The 22,813-nt window shown below is 40.7% G+C and overlaps 1 protein-coding gene across 5 annotated transcripts in view; it reads right to left on the bottom strand.

Annotated features, from left to right (window-relative positions):
- VPS13B (vacuolar protein sorting 13 homolog B) overlaps nt 1-22,813 on the bottom strand; it is a 384,018-nt gene that overhangs the window by 15,568 nt on the left and 345,637 nt on the right. For all 5 annotated transcript variants that reach the window (XM_035126124.3, XM_035126121.3, XM_035126123.3 and 2 more), the window contains exons 52-56: nt 20,070-20,353; nt 16,595-16,722; nt 16,083-16,282; nt 4,847-4,962; nt 2,921-3,744 (exon numbers count right to left, since the gene is read on the bottom strand). In XM_035126124.3, coding sequence (XP_034982015.3) covers nt 2,921-3,744; nt 4,847-4,962; nt 16,083-16,282; nt 16,595-16,722; nt 20,070-20,353 — 1,552 coding nt within the window. The remainder of the gene's footprint in view (nt 1-2,920; nt 3,745-4,846; nt 4,963-16,082; nt 16,283-16,594; nt 16,723-20,069; nt 20,354-22,813) is intronic.

The following is a 22,813-nucleotide window of genomic DNA, read 5'->3' as shown; positions in this document are numbered from 1 at the left end:
TATATCTATTAACTCATGAGCCAAACAAGGTTATGTGGAAAATCCAGGAGTAACTTGGTACGCTGCCTGATTCGTAAGCAGGTGGGCAAAATTTATTTCTATTGATGATGTTCATCACAAGGAGTTCTTTGAATTAAATTTTGCAAGAACAACAAGAGAGGCTTGTGGCACCTTAAAAACTAATAAGTATATTGTTAAGCATGCACTTACATGAATCAGAGCCCTCAATAGCATAAACTTTGATTCTGCATATACTGAAACTTAAAGTCTCCTTTTGACTTCTCCTTTTTCAGAGTCTCCTATACTAAGAGCTATGCCTTTTCACTGACTCTACAGTGAGTCTGAATAGCTAATTCACAAGCAGGCCACCAAACACTGCCCCCCCCCCCAAAATCTGCTCCTCTCCTTCGTCCTGGCACCCTAAGGCCTAAGCTGGCTTCTATCTGAGGGCAAAATCCGTTCCTATGTGCTGTGCAGTTTGTTCAGAGCCCTAAAACGGAGGGATCCAAGAGATGGTCCTCTTTAGAAAAACGGTCAATGCAATGGAGTTTGGTTTCAGTGGTTTAAGTAGCATAGCTCAAGTTTGTATACTCCAGAGCAGTGTTTCCCAACCAGTGTGCCTCCAGATGTTTTGGGACTACAACTCCCATCATCCCTAGCTAGCAAGACCAGTGATCAGGAATGATGGGAGTTGTAGTCCCAAAACATCTGGAGGCACACTGGTTGGGAAACACTGCTCCAGAGTTTAGGGCGAGGAAACAGCTGGGAGATTGCTTGAATGCAAGTGGAGGAAAGATTCAAATGAATGCAACCAAACACTAGTAAGGGCTACAGGTACTATATAGGGTGGTATATCAATTCAAATTATCACCATCACCATCACCATCATCACAAACCTGTCTATTACATACTAGGAATTTATAATGGATTTACATTAAAAAATATGTGTGGGTACATTCCACAGGGACTTGCTGACTGGCTGCTGCTTCCTCCAACATGTGCATATATAGCAAGACTTGTGCCTTTGGGGTTTATCTGATTCTGCTGCAAATATGTGAAACTACAAAAACCACTTGAAGAGTTTTTTCCCACTCTTGGCACTCAGCCAAATGGCAGTGTCTCATCAGGCACCATCCCAAATAGCTGCATATGCACACCAGGATGCAAATGTTGAAGAAGATCCTTCAGTGCAATACACAAATCACATTAATAGCAAGTTTTGCGCCCTAACATCCCCTGTAACATTGTAAGGCAGGTGTAGTTTACCTGTGGCCCTCTGGTTGTTATGAGACTCCAGCTCTCATTAGCCCCAGCCAGTATGGCCAATGATCAGGGATGATGGGAATCATAGTCCAACAGAGGGTGGGTCACAGGTGAATCATCCCTGCCGTAAGGGATTCTGAGGCTCACCTTTCAGATTGCATACCACTTCATTGTTATCCTAATAAGTCTGGTCTGTTAGACTGTTTAAATTTACCCTGTATCGAATTTGCACAACCAAGTGAAGGGACTGTCATGAGGAAAGCCATCATTATTGACTATACAACTTGAATGAATGAATGAATGAATGAATGACAAATGAACATATAAGAACACTGCTTTATACCAAGTCAGCCTATTCGTCCTATATGCTATTGTAGCCCAGTATTTTCAACTCTGACTGGTGGTAGCTTTCCATGGTCTCAGGCATAGGTCTTTCTTAGAGCTCTGGGAGATGCCAGGAACTCAAGCCAGAATTTTCTTTATGCCTGTCACTTGTGTGTCAGTCCATGTAGACCAGGGTTTCCCAAACTTGGGTCTCCAGCTGTTTTTGGACTACAACTCCCATCATCCCTAGCTAGCAGGACTAGTGGTCAAGGATGATGGAAATTGTAGTCCAAAAACAGCTGGAGACCCAAGTTTAGGAAACCCAGGTGTAGATGAATGTGCTCCTGCATAGGCTTGCACTATAAGAGAATCAGATATGATCAAAGAGCACTCCAAGTTCCTACAAGTAGCCTATCTGGCTATGATGTTATAATAAGTAGGACTTTTTAATTGCACATAACACACAATAAAAGTGGTTCACAGACTGTTACGCTGTTGAATGGTACAGGGCCCAACAGCAATTGGCATGGAGAAAGATAATGATCATGTTTCAGCCAAAGCAATAGTGCATTGGCTGTGGGTGATCAAAGGCTAGTCTCCTTTTCCACTGCAACGTACATGTTCTTATATAGCAAAGGTACTGCAGAGATTGAGTCACTTTATGAATGCACATGTATGGAAGTGAGACAAGGTATCCATTAATCTAATAGACTGTTTGCTCACTATTGATCTTGTATGGGAAAGAATCAGTAAAACAAACACACTCTTCAGATCAAAGGACAATAAACATCTGTGTGCCAGTCTAGCATGAGGATTCTGTGAAGAAAGACAGATTGCTAATCATAAACGGCAGCCAAAAGGAGATTGAACAAGAAAACAGTGTTCAATGGCATAATTTGCCTCAAATGTATCGAGACAGATTGAATAATTTCATGAAAGAAATTCCTTTTGTTGAGTTCATGTTAGGAATTAGTTGCTATGAATTCTGAGTTGTGCAGGCTGGCTAGGACAAAAGAAAGAAAATCAGAATACGGCGCTATTCCCCTATTTCTCACAGGCTTTGCAAATAGCCTGCAAGAGAATGTTGATCTCTACTATTTCACATTCATATCATTTTTAGATCTATCATTTTACTCAATGTAATGTCCAAGCCTTGGTCATCTTTGACTTCCCCAACAAAAACCAACAGGCAGCCTGATCATAGTTGTGTGGATTTAAGCTTGTTGATCATCATCGGTGTCTAATCAAGTGTACCCTGAATTGTCACTTAGTCACATGCTGCAAACATTGGGCTATGTCAAAAAGGTACAAATATGTTATGGAACAAACATACCTGCTCTGAATAATGCTCCTGCAGCATAATGCATGGCCAACGCATGAATGAGCTGCCTGGCAGTTGTAAAAATGGGTCCTCGTTCGAACACAGAGAAGGAGAGAGGAGTGTGATCTGAAGCAATATAGAGCTTCAGGGAAGCATGGACGCTGACCAAGAGGCTCACTGGCTGGATTGCTAACTTCCTTAATTTCACTGGATTGGCTAAAGCATTCGCATGCTGCCTTACTGGTTCAGGAAGTATCCGGCTAATAGCTGAGGCTTCTGCAGAGTGGCAAATGCCTTTGCTGTCTGGCAGGTAGGTCTCAAATAAAGTTTTAATGTAATAAACAAATGTGTCTTCTACATATAACCTGGCTGGTTTCATTTCAAAGCTGAGGTCATTCACATGAAACCGCAAATTCTGCTCTTCCGACAGAGTGAGGCAGAGTTTGATGAAGGAATTTTCATTATATTCTTCCAGATCTTTGTTGGATACCATGAGGTTGTGCACTTTGGTCCATTGTGTGGTTTCGTTTTTCTCTCCCTGGCACAGCAAGACAGGAAAATGGAAATTGGATTTGCTGTAAAGCTGATTGTCCAGCTGCAAGTCTCCACAATAGATATGGAGTGTATAAAACTGCTGAAGGCCACTGGTGGCCTCTCCGTGAAATTCATGAGAGAGAGGCCTAAGGTAGCTGGCAACTGGAACCATATGAAGGTAAATGTGGTCGACTGTGAACCGCAAAAGTTCAGACGATGTTTTTGGGCTTGTGATGTCATCATATACAGTGAGGCTCAGCTGGCTGATGAACGTTTTAAGAAGGAGGCTCTGCTCTTGAGTTCTGTGGGGGGGGGGAGAGAAAACAGCAACTAGTTTCCTCCAATTTCAAATGAAATTAGCCAAGGGAAAAAATGATAATCGGGTACGTCAATGTGCAAATGTTATAAATAGGAACCAGATTTAGAGATCAAAATACCTACAGCCAAAGCATACAAAGAGGTATTATTGCTTGTCTATGCCAAGTTACATCCGTCCTACCCATTTAACATAAAGATATATTTGACCTTTGCTATAACGTTTTATGCACAGTAGTTCTTGGTCGTACTTGCAATGTAGCATGAAGCTAAAGCAGACAACGTAAAATATCTTCACACGTTGTCACATGTTACGATTTTGGCTCTTTTGCAGCAGACAAAACAGAGCGTTTCTAATACGGATCATTAACTTCACATTATGGAAGCAATATATTCCCTTATTAAATCACTGTAACTATTTTAAACTGATGATGGGTTGCTTGCTTTATAGCGTTAACTACTCTTGGCAAAACTTAACTAATAAGTGGGCTACTAAGCATGGAGAATCACTAATTTCATGGGTATTAATACTTCATTATAGGGCATATAAGCAAAATCCACAAAAACGCACCCTGCTCTTTCTGTGATGCACCTCTGGAAGCCAAGAACTTCAACTGTTATAAAAAGGTGATGTTATAATTCAAGCTGAGTGTGGCTTGCAACAAAGGTTTTGTAACTTTGGGGCATAAGGAGCTGTAATAAAGATGATTGACTACATAGTTTGCCTAGGACCATTCTTCTGCCCTGCATCATGAGTGAGAACTCCCACAGATCTCAATGGGAGTTCTATGCAAGTAAGGACTGCCAATCTGGCCAAATAAACTTTAAACTTGTGTGTCCTCTCTTAGCCTTGTTTATTGTACCAGGCATTTCGTGTTTATCCTAGGGTGACATGACCTCAGATGTTAGATTGTCATGTTTTACTGTGATATACAAAATGTTAACATGTGGTCTAAACATACGCAACACATACGCAGCAACACTAGACAAAACAAACAGTTGTGCTAGATTTAATAAGTCACTTCACACCTAAAGGACTGAACACGGGAAAATTCTCTTTTATGATCTTCTAAAACAGTTTTAACATACCTGTTCAAACTGATCTGTTGTCCTGGTCTTCCTTCAGGTGCTAAAGTGACAATTATTGTTCCACACTGATGAGCAATATCCACATAAACGTAGCCAAAGCCAGTTAAGAACACAATCTAGAAGCGGAGAAAACGCTTACTTAGAAATTTATGAAATATAGCTACACCTTGAGCCAATTAATGTTAATACTCTTTGGACTAAAAGCACTTTCTCCAATATAGTTCTATAGACATCTGTACAAATATAGTGACACAACTTGTTTGGAAATTGCAGCTTTTAGTTTTAACTTTCTGTTTCAAGTGAAATAATAAGAACATATTTCCTACGGCATCAGACACAAAGATACAACAATTCAAACATCTGGTTTCTTTAAAAGCCACCAGAACTGGACATGGCACAAGACATTTTTTCTTTACCTCACTCTTGCCATTTGTTTTGCTTGCTTGTGCACACTGCCACATGTTGTATGCCACACAGTCCTGCAATCATTTCTGTGAGGCAGAAACTCAAAAAAGGCTTGTAGTATGTATACTGCACAAGCAACGCAGCATATAAACACACATTACCACACTCCTCAAAACAGCAGAATTTCCTATTAGCAGTAGTGGAGAGAGGGGAGAAAGAAAAGGCTAATGACAGAGTTCTACATAATCTGACTAACTTTTATTTGAAACTGGCCTAAAGTATCTTGTGGAGATGTACTTTGACCACTGATATCCATTTGCAGGCTGCTATTTGAAGTATCAGCCTGATACTGAAGGCTGATCGCCGAAGAATTGATGCTTTTGAATTATGGTGCTGGAGGAGACTCTTGAGAGTCCCATGGACTGCAAGAAGATCAAACCTATCCATTCTGAAGGAAATCAGCCCTGAGTGCTCACTGGAAGGACAGACCCTGAAGCTGAGGCTCCAATACTTTGGCCACTTCATGAGAAGAGAAGACTCCCTGGAAAAGACCCTGATGTTGGGAAAGATGGAGGGCACAAGGAGAAGGGGACGACAGAGGACGAGATGGTTGGACAGTGTTCTCGAAGCTACGAATATGAGTCTGACCAAACTGCGGGAGGTAGTGGAAGACAGGAGTGCCTGGCGTGCTCTGGTCCATGGGGTCACGAAGAGTCGGACATGACTAAACAACAACAACAAATTTGAAGTATCATTCACTTCATCATGCCACCAAGACGTTCATAATCTCAGTACTACTATGGCCTGGTAGCGTGGAGAAGTGTTTAAAAGTCATCAGTGTAAAAATGCTCCCATTGCATGGAAAAGGGAAGTGTTCTCTTCAACCTGACTCGTTTTTTATGTTCCATATTTAACTTTTCATAACTATTTCACATTTCACATAAAAGTGGCGCAAAGACGGGAATACCTCAGAAGTTAGCACAATATTGGATTAAGTTACACAGGCACTCCCGTCTGGCAACTCTTCCAATTTTGGCATGCTTGTTATGGACATTTTAGCACTGTGTCTACTTCACAGCCAAACTGGTCAACCCCCTCTTCCGCTTGATCGCGGAGCTGGTCGGACGGGAGTTTCCCAGCTGCGGGAACCTCCGGCACTCTGGGGGCAAGGAAACCGCGGCAACGGCGATGCGGGTTTCCATACAAGCCTCATATTGAGCGTTACGAGGGCAGGATTCGGCAGGTGTCTGGACGTCTCCCTTACTCCCCGGTAGACCCTAGTAAGGGTCGCTGAGAGCGGGCGAGGTTGAAGACTAGGGCGCCATCGAAGCACTTTCGCTATCCCCGGAGCGCGTAGCCGCAAGTCCGACAGATCTTCAAGCGATCAAGTTCTCCAACCAAAACAAGGCTGAATGGATTAATTTGTACTCCGTGAGTAAATTCAATTAGAGCCTGGATAATTTGGACAATTATTCGATTTGCGGGGAGGAGTTAAAATGGAGGTCGCTCCCCCCTTCTTGCTGCGCTAATAACGGAAGCAAGTAAGAATTGCTGCAATAACCAAGCTCTTTGGACTTTTTAATAGCAAAATCCCACCCTCGGGTCCCCCTCCCGCAATAGGGCAGTGGGGGGGGGAGATAGAGACTAATTTTGCCCGGTAAAGTCAGTAAAAGAGAAGCCGCATCCCACCCTGGGAGGGAGAGACCGGATCAGATCGTCAGATGCTTTGAACGACGTAAGGAAATGGAGTAAAACACAGTATTGGTAACAGTGTTTCTAACGGGAGATAAAGTGACTCTGCAACAGCCTGGGCTCTTGAGAAAAGATACTTTAGACTTTTAAGTATAAAGACAATTGGCAACGCTTTTTGATTTCTTGTGGTCTGTGAAGGTAACTGCTTTCTTCTTGCCTGTGGACTATATCTTAAGTTGTTTTGGCAGTACGAAAGTTTCCATTACTGGGGATTGGTGGAATTGGTGTGTTTCGCAGCTGCAGCCGGCTGAGACAGTGAGAAAGCGGTGACCTTGAAATTCCAAGCTTGCAAGCAAGTAAGCAAAACGACTCTTCAACTGTGGGAAGCCGCTGTATAGGAGAGAAAGCCTGATTAACTCTTTAGTGACCGTATAGCTGCAGGCTGGTATGGCAGGCGAGGGGCCGGGTCCAGGTCCAGGAGGCAGACCAAGGAGGAAAACATCGATTTCGCCAACCTTTGAAGATGAGGTGCTTAAATTGCTAGGTTCCCTCAAGGAGGGGCAGGATAAATTACAAGAGACACAAGATAAACATACAGAGGAATTTAAGGAATTAAAAGAGAAGATTGGCACTTTGAAACAAGACGTTCAACAGGTAAAGACGGAAGTGGCAGGAGTGGAAACTAGAGTGGCACATTTGGAAAACATAAGAGTGCAAGATTTGGAAAGCCAGCAATACCAAACGCAGGTGCAAATTGCGTTTTTACAGTTAAGGGAGAGACAGATGAACCTGAGGATAAGGAATTTTCCGGAGATAGAAAAAGAAGATTTAAAAGCTACTCTAATTCAGGAATTCACGACGGCCTGGAATTTAACAAGAGAGGAATTAGAACCAACAATTGTAAAGGCATACAGATTTGGAGCAAAATCTAAGAAGAAAGATTCCCAATTCACTAGTGACTGTATGGTGGTTTTCCAGACAAAGGAGCAGAGAGACAAAATTTTGGGTCTACATTACCAGAGAAAGTTAAAGGTGAAAGGAAAACAGGTCATCCTTTTTAAGGATATCCCGAAATTCTTCCTGTCGCTCAGGGAGAGATACACGGATTTAACGAACCTTTTGACAAAGAAAGGCATTCTTTTTCGCTGGGAATTTCCGGAGGGAATTTTCTTTAAATTTCAACAGAAGAAAGTGTGGATTAAATCAGTGGAAGACAAGTTAAGATTTCTAGAGCAAAACGCAACAGACTTTGAGAGAGAAAAAGAGTCAGATACAGACCCACAGGTGAAACCACCACCCCTTTTCGACCCGAATCTGCTGGGAGGAGCGGGACCAGGAGCAGCACCATTTTCATTATTTCCAAACTAAGCAGTCATGATGGCATTGAGAATACTTACATGGAATGTCCACGGTTTTAATTCTAAGGTGAAAAGAAATCAAATCTACCACGTGTTAAGAAAACAGAATTTAGATGTGATATGTCTACAGGAAACGCATGTGACAAGATCTCATAGAAAAATTTTGCAAAATAAAAACCTGGGAAATGACTTTATATCATCGGACAGAGTTAAGAAAAGAGGTGTAGTGATTTATGTCAAGGACAAATTGGAAGCCAAGTTGTTATTTAAAGATGATGAAGGAAGATATGTTGCGGTGGAAATAAAAGCGCAAGGCGAAAAATTTTTGGTTGTTGGAATTTATGCCCCGAATGATGCTAAATCTGATTTCTTCCAAAAGTTGCATGAAAGACTGCTGGACTATTTGGATTACAAAATAATCTTGATGGGAGATTTTAATGGGGTTGTATCTACGTTGATGGATAGGTCACAAAGACAAAGAATAACAAATGAAGGCAGACTCCCCAAGACTTTTTTTGAGTTGGTAGACAATTTTGATATGATAGACACATGGAGGTTGAAAAACCTCTCAGATGTGCATCAAACAGGTTCCAGATTGGACCATATTTGGACCACAAGGGATTTATCTCCCAAAATAATAAAGGTGGAAATCTGCCCAAAGACATTTTCTGATCATAATGCAGTTTTAATGGAACTGAAATTATTTCTGCAGGGTTCGTTTAGATGGAGAATGAATGATGCTCTATTAAGGAATGAACAGATAGTGCAAAAAGCTCAGAAAACCCTTAAAGACTATTTTGAACTAAATTTAAATAATGAAACGGACATAAGGGTTACATGGGATGCCAGCAAGGCGGTGATGAGAGGTTTTTTAATTCAACAAAATACATTAAAAAGGAAAACCCAAGAGGCAAAGAAAGAGAGTATATTAAACAGATTAAAAGAAGAAGAGAAGAAATTAAGAGCTAAGCCAAAAAATCTACAGATACAAAAAGAGATAAAGGCGTTACAGACACAGTACTCTCAATTAATAAATCTGGAAATTGAGTGGAAGGTAAAGATGATGAGGCAAAGAACCTTTAATCAGCAAATAAGTGTGGAAGATTGTTGGCATGGCAAATGAAAAAGAGACTAAAGCAAAGCACAATAAGCAAGATAATACAGGAGGAAAAGATAATAGAGAAACCTGCAGAAATTAGGAAATGTTTTCAGAAATATTATAAAGAATTATATAAGAAAGATAAAGTAGATTTGGGAGAATTGGATCAATTTGTGATAAAATATGGATTACAAAAAATCTCACCTCAAAATAAAATCATACTTAACAGCAGGATAACAAGGAATGAAATCGAAACAGCAATCAACCAAATGCAACTGGGTAAAGCACCAGGACCAGACGGACTTACTGCAAAATACTATAAGACTTTAAAGGACTGGCTAATACAGCCTTTGATGGAAGTATGCAACAAAATATTGGAAGGGGATCGGGCACCAGAGTCGTGGAAAGACGCCTTCATCACATTGTTGCCAAAGGAAGGGGCGGACAGAATTCAAGTTAAGAATTACCGTCCCATTTCCTTATTAAATGTGGATTACAAAATTTTTGCGAACATTATGGCATCGAGATTGAAAAGAATCCTTAAGGACTTGATACACCATGATCAAGCGGGTTTTTTACCAACAAGGCATATGAAGGATAATATACGGAACATTGTAGATATATTAGAGTTTCTGCAGACTAAAAAGAATACACATGCGATCTTGATGTTTATAGATGCAGAGAAGGCCTTCGATAATATTTCATGGGATTTTATGAAGAAAAATATGGAAGGTATGGGTGTGGGTTCAGGTTTTATGAATGGCCTGAATGCATTATATTATGAGCAAAAAGCGAAAATTATAGTCAACAATGTGGTGGCGGAGGAAATTAGAATTGAAAAAGGAACTAGACAAGGGTGCCCGCTCTCCCCACTGCTATTCATAACGGTCCTGGAGGTGCTGCTGAACATGATTAGAAGGGAAGAAGAGATTAGAGGAGTAGTGGTGGGGTCAAAGCAATACAAATTAAAAGCCTTTGCGGATGATTTAGTGCTTACTTTAGAGGACCCAGAAACCAGCGTAGTTAAAGCGCTGGAAATAATTCAGGAGTTTGGACATGTTGCGGGGTTTAAATTGAACAAGGCTAAAACGAAGGTTTTAGAAAAAAATCTGACGTTAGAGGAAAGAAATAAGATACAAGAGGCCACTGGCTTGAACTTTGTAAAAAAGGTGAAGTACCTGGGGGTAAACATGACAGCAAAGAATTTGAATTTGTATAAAGATAATTATGAGAAGATGTGGAATGAGATAAAAAGGGATCTTGAAACATGGTCTAGTTTAAAACTGTCATTGTTAGGTAGAATCTCAGTTATTAAGATGAATGTATTGCCAAGGATGTTGTTTTTATTCCAAGTCTTACCTATAATTGATAATGTGAAATGCTTCAAGGAATGGCAGAAGATGTTATCGAAATTTATCTGGCAGGGGAAAAAACCCAGAATTAAGTTTAAGATTTTAACAGACACTAAAGAAAGGGGGGGCTTCTCTTTGCCAGATTTGAAATTATACTTTGAAGCTGCGGCTTTATGTTGGATGAAGGAATGGTTTTTGCTAGAAAACACGGATGTATTAGACCTGGAAGGCTTTGATAATGTGTATGGATGGCATGCATATTTATGGTATGACAAAGCAAAGGTGTATAAAGGTTTCAAGACCCATATAATCAGGAAATCATTGTTAAATGTTTGGTTGAGGTATAAGGATTTATTAGAGAGTAAAACACCCAGGTGGGTTTCACCACTGGAGGCTAAAGCCTTTAAAAGGCGTAATATGGAAGCCAGATGGCCAAGATATAAGGATATTTTAGTACAGGAAGGCGAACAATACAAACTTAAACCATATGACCAGTTGAAAGATGTACTATCTGATTGGTTACAGTATCATCAAATCAATGAAGTGTTTAAAATGGACCAAAAAGTAGGTTTTCAAAAAGAAGAATCCAAGTTGGAAACATTGTTGTTAAACTCGAAAACTAAAAATCTATCTAAGATGTATAATTTACTGCTGGAGTGGCAAACGAAGGACGAACAAACAAAGTCAGTAATGATAGAGTGGGCCAAAGATGTTGGACATAATATAATGATACAGGACTGGGAAAAAATGTGGAAAAAATCTATAAAATTCACAGCATGTAATGCTTTGAAAGAAAATATGTTGAAGATGATGTACAGATGGTATCTGACCCCAGTTAAGTTAGCAAAGATGTACCACACACATGATAATAAGTGTTGGAAATGTAAAGAAAGAGAAGGGACGTTTTATCATATGTGGTGGACTTGCCCCAAGGTAAAAGACTTCTGGGATAAGATTTATAACGAATTAAAGAAAATGTTTAAAAATACGTTCATTAAGAAACCAGAGGCCTTTTTGTTGGGGATTTTGGGGGGGGGAGATACCAAAGAAAGAGGTTACGGTTTTTTTGTATGCCACAACAGCAGCGAGAATGCTGATAGCACAGAAGTGGAAGACACAGGAGATACCTTCAGTGGAAGAATGGCAAATGAAAATGTTGGACTATATGGAACTGGCTGATCTGACCGGAAGACTCCGTGACCAGGGGGAGAAAGCGACAGAAGAAGAATGGTCAAGTTTTAAGAGTTATTTGAAGAAATATAGTATTGTAATTGATTAAGAAGATAGGGATTTTTGAATGTTACTAGGAATTGCAGCGTAGTATGAAAGTAAAGTGAAGAAAAATAGAGGACGAATATATTTACAGAATATTAGAAAAGAGGAGTGAGATATAGTAACCTTAGAAATGGATAATGAGCTAGAATTGCTATATGTGATTAATAGTGAATCGCAGCGAGTAGGGAGCAGAGGAAGTCGTAGTAAGAAGATTAGAATAAAGATTTAGAATTGTGATATTTTTCTTTTCTTTTTTCTTTTTTCTGTTTTGTATTTGTGTGTATATGTATTCTTCTACTTGTTTTTGTTATTGTATTGTTACTTTATTAATGTTAAAAAGAATAAAAAAATTTGAAAAAAACAAACAAACTGGTCAACCCTATACACATGACTGAGTGCACAGCACTGGGGCCCATGGAAAAATAACTTTCAGTGGCAGATCAACGTCTGTGAAAGGTTCTCCCCAGTGAGGTGCACCTAGCCATGTGGCCTACTATAGGAGAGCCATATGCATCGTTCTGCCACCCACTTTTGTCTCTGACCCCTGCCCATCAGTAGCATGTGGCTCCTGAAAAGTTGCCTATGGAGGAATGTGGCCTCTTGGGCTGAAAAAGATTCTCTACCTCTTATCTATGGCTTTACAGTGGAGCAGGTCCCCTGGCCTACCAAAATAAACACTCAGGTGGGGCAGACATTCAAATTTAGGCTGTGAGGTCTAAATGGGTGGTGAAGCAAGAAGGGAGTAATCCTTTAAAAAAGGAGTCTAAAGAAATGTCCCAGCAGAACATCTTATGTTAAAGAACATTCTGAGGAATCACTTAAAAAAATTAAATAGGAGAAACAATTGTCCCCGAGGAAGGTAGTTTTTTTTGGGGGGGGGAATGGGGCAGTGTATTTGAGGCAGTAACTTCTCTTTCAGGCTCTTGCTGAAGGTTCACCTCTCTTTTTCCTTCTCTGGCAATTTTCAGTGTGGCCCTCCTTTCTTGTTGTCTCAATACCAAAGCAAACAGATCAGGATTGTATTAAAAAATTTTTTTCCAGAACACCGAGATTTCTTTCTATCGTTTGCTATGGTGAAGGTAACACCACCTCTTAATTTCAGGTGAAAATAAAAGCAGAGAAGACAGCACAGTTTGGGCAGTAGCATATTTGTTCATGAAGCAATAATCTGCCCTAGGGAATTTTATTGCTGTTGATGCCGCTTTGGAAAGGAAGAACTCAGCATGATTCCAAACACCTCAAGTATGGGGTTGTGGGATTAACACTTAGAAAAGCTTATTTCTCAGGAAATTACATAGAGGCAACATTAAATATAGAACGATTTTCATTCCCCCCTCCATGCTATTTTTGAGAAATCAAAGGCGCCAATCAAAGGGGAGTGTAGAATCTGTATCAGCAGGAACAGTATGTAACATGCAGTGGTTTGCAAGACATACAGTTTTGGGGGTAGCTCTCTTGGTTTAAACAGCTCTGACAACTTGGGAATGTTGTTATAGCTGTAGCCTGATCTACTTTTTCCATAGTCAAGAGTGCAACGCTTGCTTCTTCTTTTTTTATGGAAGAAGAAACCAAACAGCAGCATGCAGAGTGGATTTTATGGAGCTACACCAAGGCAGGTTGAACACACAAGCCAAGAAGGCTCTATTGATGAAATAGAAAATATCTAAAGGAAAGCCAAGAGCTAAATGGTGCAAAAGCAATAAAATGCAAGTCTCCATTGAGAATGCAGAAAATCAATGCCAACTTTCATATGCACTGCCTATGGAGAAAATGTTTACAGTATGCCATGGCAAGATTGAGCAGCTAGCAGAATGCAACTGAACACATAAGAGGAATGGCACTAGCCCCTCTTAGAAATAAGCTATGCCCAACAGATGAACAGCCACAATGGTTATGAATGCATTATCTGGGAAACATACATTTTTCCAGGTGCAAAATATTATGGCCCCAATCCAGCCCACCAAGGACACAGCACCCGCATGTGGAGGTATCTTCTTATGACAGAGTGTGGCTTTCCAGATGCTGTTGGACTACAACTCCCATTATCTTTGACCACTGACCAAGATGGATGGAGCTGATGGGAGTTGGAATCCAACAACATCTGGAGGGACTTAATGCCCGACATGTGGCATTACAAAGCCTGGCAACCAAGCAAGTTCTCTTCTTCAAGAGGATTATGTAATAATAGTCTCAGAAAATGAAATCATTATGGAGATATGGAAAATGTAAGGCCTGAGCACATCTCCTATTCCTGTCCAGTCTTCCCTCCTTCACCTGAATCAAAGAATGTGGGCAAAGAACAAGTGGTGGGGGCTAGACAGGGAAATGAGAGGCAAACATTTGCTCCCGGGCTGTGTGCATTTGTGTGTCTATAGTGGGGTCAGATGCCTTGATGGAAAAGCAGTTATGATTTCCACTCTAGTAGCAGCACAAGTAGTCACGCAGCACTCTTAGTACCATGTGAATGTAGACTGGGACTCTTAGCATAGTTAAAAATGCAGTTGTAAAGCCATCCAATCTGCTTCTGCTAAATGAGAATAAGAGAAGGGTAGAGATGATCTGGTGAGAGAGAACCACCTTGCATGGAATAGGACGGGGCAGGAAAAAACTGACTGCGCAATGGGGGAAAAAACACCAGCTGCCACCCACAGTAACAAACACCAGCAAAAATATGGTGCTCCTACTGAGGTGGTTTATTGGCGAGACTTGACAAAGGCACCTCTCCAGCACTGATAAAGCCAAAGCTGCAGAAGAAATGGGGAGAACGGACAATCTCACTAATAAGTACCGTAATAATCTGAATCCCCAACTGATTAAGGCAGAAGCAAAAGTGGGCAGTCTAGTTGGCTTTGGAAGCTGAAGAATCTACACATTCCACCAAAGGAATGTGCATTTCTTAAAGAAAAATTACAGCAGTCAGATCCACTTTCTATTTCCTAGGTTTATTGATAGTAGAAACATTGCTACGGTATATCTAAATTAAAAACCACGGATGCTGTATCTTAATAATTAAATGGTCCAGAATTCATTTACTATTAACTGCATCATAATGCCATTGTCTGGAGCCATCCCTCCCAGTGACCTGTGTTCATTTGCTTTTGAGTCAGGTGAATAACCCCGGAATGCACTAACTTAACAGCGGAGAGTAAGGACCCATTCCAAAACCAACCATGTTATTAAAAGCTAGATAAATTAGTTTTTGTTTCCGTACTACCCTTATCTGGGCTTACAAATGTTATGAGCGGCCACAGCACTGCTCTGATATATGAAATAACATCTTGCTAAATTATTTCTTTGAAGATTTCCTGACGGCAATTAATTCCACAGGTCAAATAAACACAGCGGAGGAAGTATTTCTATTTCTTTTCTTTACATTTAGAGACATTCTTTCCACCAAGTATCCTTTTAATCTCGCATTGTGGAAAGTGCTCCCCCACCCCTTGCAACTCTTGCCTGTTTCTGAACACTTCAATCAAATAACTTTGGAATCTGAGCCAGAACTGCCTCTGATCGTGGATGGCAGATGTGAATTTCAGTAAATACATATATAGCTTTCTTACTAGACAAAGAAAGAACACTTAGCCTAAATTGGAGGTTTTCAACTTTTTTGAGTCCATAGCTCTCTTAACCAACTACATTCTTTCTGCGGCACCCCTGTGGAGCCCAGTTATGTCACCCCTTGCCTGCAGGGCTGGCAGCCTCTCACCTTTTTTTTTAACACCCTCCCTTGTGGACTGTTCTCCGAGTCTCCTCTCCCCTCCCTCCTCCTTGGGAGTCCTCTGTGCAGCTACAGCTGCCAGCCCTTGTCTCTGAGCTGCACCTCCCCCCCCCCGCCCCAAAGAGAGTTGCCTGCCAGAGGCACCATTCGTCTGGGGAGCTTGCAGCCAGGGCTGCTGCAACAACCAGCTGTGCAAGCCTTTGGGAGGCAGAGATGCGAGAGGGCATTAGAGGAGGGAGGGCAGGAAAGAGGGGCAGAGGTCAGTGTTGCCCATGGCACCCCTGACCATCATTCAAGGCGCCCCAGCACACTGGTTGAAACCGCTGACTTAAACTACCTGTGTGCCTTGGTTATTCATATCCACAAAATCACTCCATTCATTTGTTAATTCCTCTGATGATACAACTTTCAAAAGGATGCTGGGCACCAGGTCTTTGGTTTTGCAATCTGGATAGCCGGAAAGTTGATGATAAAGTTCATGGTGTACTGAGCTTTCAGCTGGAACATGCTTGCAGTAAATATCAAACTTCGGTGTGTCTGGAATTTGATAAAAGATCCAGAAAGTTATTTAAGGAAATATGTTTGTATTTATGGCACAGTTTCATCTGATTTCATTGCACACACACAAGCTAGAGTGTAACAAACTGCCCAAGAAATTATCAGGAAATACAATTATTGCTTTTTGCTTATTTTTCAGACCCCCCTTTCATATCCCCTTCGTACACAAACTGCTTCTTGAATTAAATATGTTAATTCTGAGCACACTTCTTAAATTAAGAATTTAAGAGGAAAGCAAGCCAATTAATTCAAAGGCTTAAACATTATGTCGAAGCAGGATAAATTACATACCTTTGATGTTCTCTTTCACAAGCAATGAGACAGGACACCTGTTGTGGATAATTATGCGAGGACTAGGATCTTCTGATAGAGTTAAGTACGTCACCCCAAGATGTTCCTGATAAGTCAGCGCAATTGCTCTAAAGCGAACAAGATTGTAACATTAGACATCTGAAAGTCAACTTAATTTACTGTTACAAATTTCATACCAACCTAGTAATGTATGAAAGAACAACCAATTATGGGAAATTTCTCTACTCTTAAAACCAAGATCTCATGAATACTTGCCCACTTTTTAAAAAAAGTGGCTGTGTGTCCAGCAAAAACGAAGTTCAAAAGAAAGAAAGAGAAGGGAAACAACGTCAACAAAGGATCAAACTTCCTATGAACATATTTAAGGTCACATACAAAAGTTTGCACGATGGTGGCCTCGGTTTTCATGGATTTTAAAAGAAACTTTATTTTCTAAGTAACTTTTGATGGTAATTCTATTAAATAGCCTTCTTGCATAGAAAACCAGCATACACTGTAAAGCAACTCGCACGCTGCTGGTACGAAAGAAACGCAAAAAAAGGCACTAAAAATCCAATGAAGCAGAAAGATACCTCCCACCAATAGGTCTCTTCTGGATGCGGGACTACAACTTGCAAGATCCCTGAACCTGGTTGGGGTTGATGGGCTCCGCATCATGCATCATGCCCATTGACAGTGATGCCTACATCACTGGGCTCACAGACAAATTCCTGTTCGCACATATTCTTTTTAAAGCTGCCTGGTTCACCTTTATTCTATTAGAGTGATTTCCCCCCCAAGAATATGTGAAGATAAAAATGTGTCAGTTTGGAAGAGGGAACAGTTTCCTCTTTCTCATAATCCTGGTTTTGACTCCTGCTCCCGCCTGTTAGGATCACTGTATTTTGTCAGCATCCTTTCTTCTAAGGCCCATATTGGAATCTCTTTGAGTCCAGCCACATCATTCATAAATCACCCAGAAGAGTCACTGCTGAGTAATTGAATTGATATAGGTATTCCCTCCTCAATGCTCAAGAGATTGAAGCACACATTGTCTTCAAAGCATCTCCCACACAGCTCACAGCAAGGGCAATACCATATGGCTGATTCTGATCTTACGTGGCTCTATATAGCTCTTTATTTAGATCTGCATCATACAGTAAGAACAACATCAGTTTTGGGGGCAGGAAACGGAAAATATGTCTTCTATGAAGCAGTGGAATTTTTACTATACAGTGGCTTATTTTCAAAAGGGGGTGCAATTTTAGATATAGGCAGCCTTTTAGACTTGGAAAGTTTTCTACATTTCCTACTGTCTTCTCAGTATTGTTCCTATTCAAGTTTCCCCGCCCCCCTCTTCTTTTAACATATAATGTGCCATTTTAAATAGCTAAACTGCTGTAGAAGACAGAGACACATACAATTGGATTATTAAAAGTATAATTGTTCACAAGCTGTCTGAGAGCACATTTCTTTCTCAAGCTATCAAGATGTTACGAAAGTAGATGAACAGAGAACAAAATCATTTTTCATATCAAAAATGGCAAAGCTTAAGCAATTAAAAGCAGAACATACATTTTTTATGCAAGAAATACATGATTTCTATATGCCATGCAAGACAAATGACAATATTTCAGCCCTCCACTCCTGCTGTTATTATTTCTGGGTGCTATGTGGAATGTGGTGGTGCATATATTGTAGACTCTAAGATGAAGCATGAATCAGCATGAATTTCCAGCAGATGCCCTTCCAATCTACTTCCCACTTGTCCATACCAAAGAGCTTCATAGTGCTTTCTTATGATGCTCAAGTGTTGACCTGGGTAAATCTCCAAAGCAAGTTGATTTCATAATTGAATAGAAACTATCAAGAATGCCTCCCTAGTTGCGTCTGTTGTCTGAATGCAACATATGAAACAATCAAGATATTTACCCTCTTGTTTTCAGGAATGATATGCTAACTTCTCCATTGTGGGCACCTTTTATCATATGTGGTGGAAATGTAAGGTAGTAAAATAATTTTGGGAAATGATATATAATGGGTTGAAAAAAATGTTTGAAATGTTTTTTCCCCTAAAAAACCCCTGAAGCATTTCTTTTTGGAATTCTAGATGCCGAAATCCCAATAGAGCAGAAAAGACTATTTATGTATGTGACCACGGCTGTGTGGATGTTGTTGGCCCAGAGATGGAAAGAAGATAAAGTCCCTACCAGAGAAGAAGGCAGATCAAGTTGATGGGTTAAGCCGAAATGGCTAAAATGACCGGGAGAATCAGAAATCAGGAAGACCAAAATTTTAATAAGGAATGGGGGGAAATTATAATTTATCTTAAAAACCATTGTAAACAGTTAAAATTGTTAGTAGAATTGGAATAACACTTGTAGTTTACTGGTGAATTTTGGACACAATGGAGAAGTAAAATATTTGAATTATCATAAAAGATGCAGGAGGAAATGATTAACGATAGGACACACAAAGGGGAAGAGGGAAGTCCAGGAGATTCTCTGGAATCTTGTTTTTATGTTGTATGTTGGATATGCGATTGTAAAATTGTAATCTGATTTTTTTTTGGGGGGGGGAGATAACTTCTCCCTTGTCCCTTCTAGCCCACACAAATATGCCAGAAAGAGGGCACAGGAACATTATGCAACACACTTTTCATTTTATTTTTGTTGGAAACATGCCGTTTACCCATAATGTAGGAAAGCTATATTCAAAATGAATTTCTTGCACACTATCAAAGTATTTGTACAGTGGTACCTTGGTTTTCGAATGCCTCAAAAGCTGAACATGCCACGCAGCTTCCGCTGAGTGCAAGGCTTAGGTGTTGCCTATTGAGGTTTCAGTTTTCAAACATTTCAGAACTCAAATGGCCTTCCAGAATGGATTACGTTCGAAAACCAAGGTACCACTGTATTTGTATTTAAGAGTCTATAGCATTACTGAGAGCTGGACCATAAAGAAGGCTGATCGCCGAAGAATTGATACTTTTGAATTATGGTGCTGGAGGAGACTCTTGAGAGTCCCATGGACTGCAAGAAGATCAAACCTATCCATTCTGAAGGAAATCAGCCCTGAGTGCTCACTGGAAGGACAGATCCTGAAGCTGAGGCTTCAATACTTTGGCCACCTCATGAGAAGGGAAGACTCCCTGGAAAAGACCCTGATGTTGGGAAAGATGGAGGGCACAAGGAGAAGGGGACGACAGAGGACGAGATGGTTGGACAGTGTTCTCGAAGCTACGAACATGAGTTTGACCAAACTGCGGGAGGCAGTGCAAGACAGGAGTGCCTGGCGTGCTCTGGTCCATGGGGTCACGAAGAGTCAGACACGACTAAATGACTAAACAACAACAACAGCATTACTGAGGACCAGCCTCACTATTTTAACTTTTAAATCAACCCCTTGCATTTTTTAAGACTGGCATTGTCCTCTGCCTGTCAATATAAAGCTCCTTCACACGCATTCTACATACCTGGTGCAGAATCCATTTTCAGTTCTACCTCCAATGGGTACAGCTATACTCTGCCTTGGGAATTCCTGCCGGATGACAGCTGGTGGACTCCAACATGAAATGGCACGGCAATTAATGCTATGTTTGAAGCTTAGCAACATGTACTTTTGAAGAGGGAGCATATCAAAATCTGGCTGGGTAATATCAGGCATCAAGTCCCAAAAAACAACAGAACTTGCTTTGGCAGTGTCTGTCTCTGTAGCTGAGCAGATGCTGAATGTACTGCTGTCTGGAACTTGTAAGTACTAGGAAGAAAACAAGAAAGAAAGGGAGTACATAGCTATTTAATGCAAGTCTTCAGTTTCTGCAGAATTTGTAAGGGGCACAATTCAGAATATATTCATGTTAAGGTTACATTAAATCTCCAAACATCTTGCCTGCGTCCACTTCTCTTTGGTATGGTACAATGCTTTTTTTCTTTAAAAAATGTTTAGGGCTACTCTCGTTTTCCTACTGTACTCATATTGAAATACTGCCCCTCAATGAGGCCAAACTTAGATTCACAAAATGTTTAGGGGTATCCGTCACCCCAGAAAAAAACACTGGTATAGCAGGATATCCTTATAGACAGGCACTGAGTGGCAATGCCAGAAACTTGTAGGAGAAGCTGTGTAAAACAGTAGTTTCATGAATCCAACAAAGGAAGTAATGTGAACTTTTATAACGTACATTTTAAATCAGCTTGCATTGATTTTTAAAAAATAAAGGCAAAGCACTCCTTTGTATCCAGAACAGTCTGCCTGTCATTTAATGCACTAATGAAAGATGTATTTCCCAGATAATCCAGGGCAATAGTACTCAAAGAACTGTGAAGCATCTCTAAAGAGATGCGAACAATTGCAATAGAGGATGTGCATTTTTCTCCCTGATAAGACGTATGCAGGGCTGCGCTAAGATATTCTGCTACCTAAAGTGGATCAGCAATGCTGCCTCTTGCTCCCATTCTCCTCCCTGCTGCCAGTGGACTGTCCTACTAGCTTCACACACATGGCTGCTGCTTCTGGTTTTTATACTCAGGATGCAAACCACCATGAACTTCACATTATTTGTTTTTTTAACATTTCTGAAATTACATCATTTTACAATTGCAATTGTACCCAGGTGGGTACATTAGGGACCCAGGTGGCGCTGTGGTTAAACCACTGAGCCTAGGGCTTGCTGATCAGAAGGTCGGCGGTTCGAATCCCTGTGATGGGGTGAGCTCCCGTTGCTTGGTCCCAGCTCCTGCCAACCTAGCAGTTCGAAAGCATGTCAAAATGCAAGTAGATAAATAGGAACCGCTACAGCGGGAAGGTAAACGGCGTTTCCATGTGCTGCTCTGGTTTACCAGAAGCGGCTTTGTCATGCTGGCCACATGACCTGGAAGCTATACGCCGGCTCCCTCGGCCAATAATGCGAGATGAGCGCACAACCCCAGAGTCGGTCACGACTGGACCTAATGGTCAGGGGTCCCTTTACCTTTTACAATTGCAATGGCATCTGTTCGTGAATATCATCTTGTTAGTTTATTTTATACAGGCATTTCTTGTATGTATACATGAAACACCCCTAATCTCTTATACACCTGCCCAGACTCCTCATGGTGCCTCGGCTCTCTGTGATATGGCCTGCGGCAACTTGTGAGAGGGCATACTCAATAGCGGCATCACTTTCAGGTGCAATTCACAACAATGTGAATGGAGTTTCACTGTCAGGCAAAAACGTAGCTACTCACCCGAGCATTTGGTTAAAGTGGTGCCCCTCTCTATGTTGTAGTATAAAAAGTTAACAACAACTACATCTTAGAGTTTTTAAGTGTCAGGTGTGACTGCAGCCTGAACACAGCAGAGTTTGCGCAGGTTTTTCCGGAAGCTTCTGGCGGTAACTGAAATGACTAGACGTCTGGACGCAGAATAAACTATTTACAGGATTTATTAAAATAAAATAAAACAGAGTTTCTATATACAAAGCAAAATAAATCCTCTCCTCTCTGTCTCTCTCTCAACCTATACAGCAATTTCTCTCCTACACTCACCACACACACACTGAACTGGCTTTCACAGATAACAAGTCTCAGTGTTGAACCTCAACCAATAGAAACGCTGTTGCTAAGGTAGAAGCAGACCTTGGCTTTCTGCCAAATGTTATTAGTTTGACCTAGATTAGTTTGACCTAGATTCGATTGAGTGAAGAAGCAATCTGATGGTGTTTTATGCTACTGACTCAGCAAAAACCCGAACACCCCCTCTCAGATTCTTCTGAACCAATTAACTCTTCACTTGCTTTTTCTAGCAAACCTAAACCTTTACACATTTGTTTGTTCTTGATCTTTGACAACGGTTTAGTTAACACATCAGCAATATTTTCCTCACTAGATACATAAGTACATTTAATCACATCATTCTGTACACAGCAACGTACGTTTTGGTATTTCACTGCAATGTGTTTCGAACGTGATTTCAAACCTTCTGTATTACTCAAAGTTATGCATGCTTGGTTATCCACATAAACTTGTACAGGTTGTTCACAATTTACATTTATATCTGTTAACAACTGCTTGAAATAAATCACTTCGTTGCATAATTCATTAATTGCAGCAAATTCCGATTCAGTAGACGATCCACTTACTACGTTCTGCTTCCTGGACCGCCAAGTAATTAACGCCCCACCAAACATAATGACTAAACCAGTAACAGATTTTCGATCTGGCAGATTTCCCCAGTCAC

This window comes from Zootoca vivipara, chromosome 8 (genome assembly GCF_965207765.1).
Source record: "Zootoca vivipara chromosome 8, rZooViv2.hap1.1, whole genome shotgun sequence".
NCBI classification, from domain to species: domain Eukaryota; kingdom Metazoa; phylum Chordata; class Lepidosauria; order Squamata; family Lacertidae; genus Zootoca; species Zootoca vivipara.
This window is presented reverse-complemented; position numbering and strand designations above follow the sequence as displayed.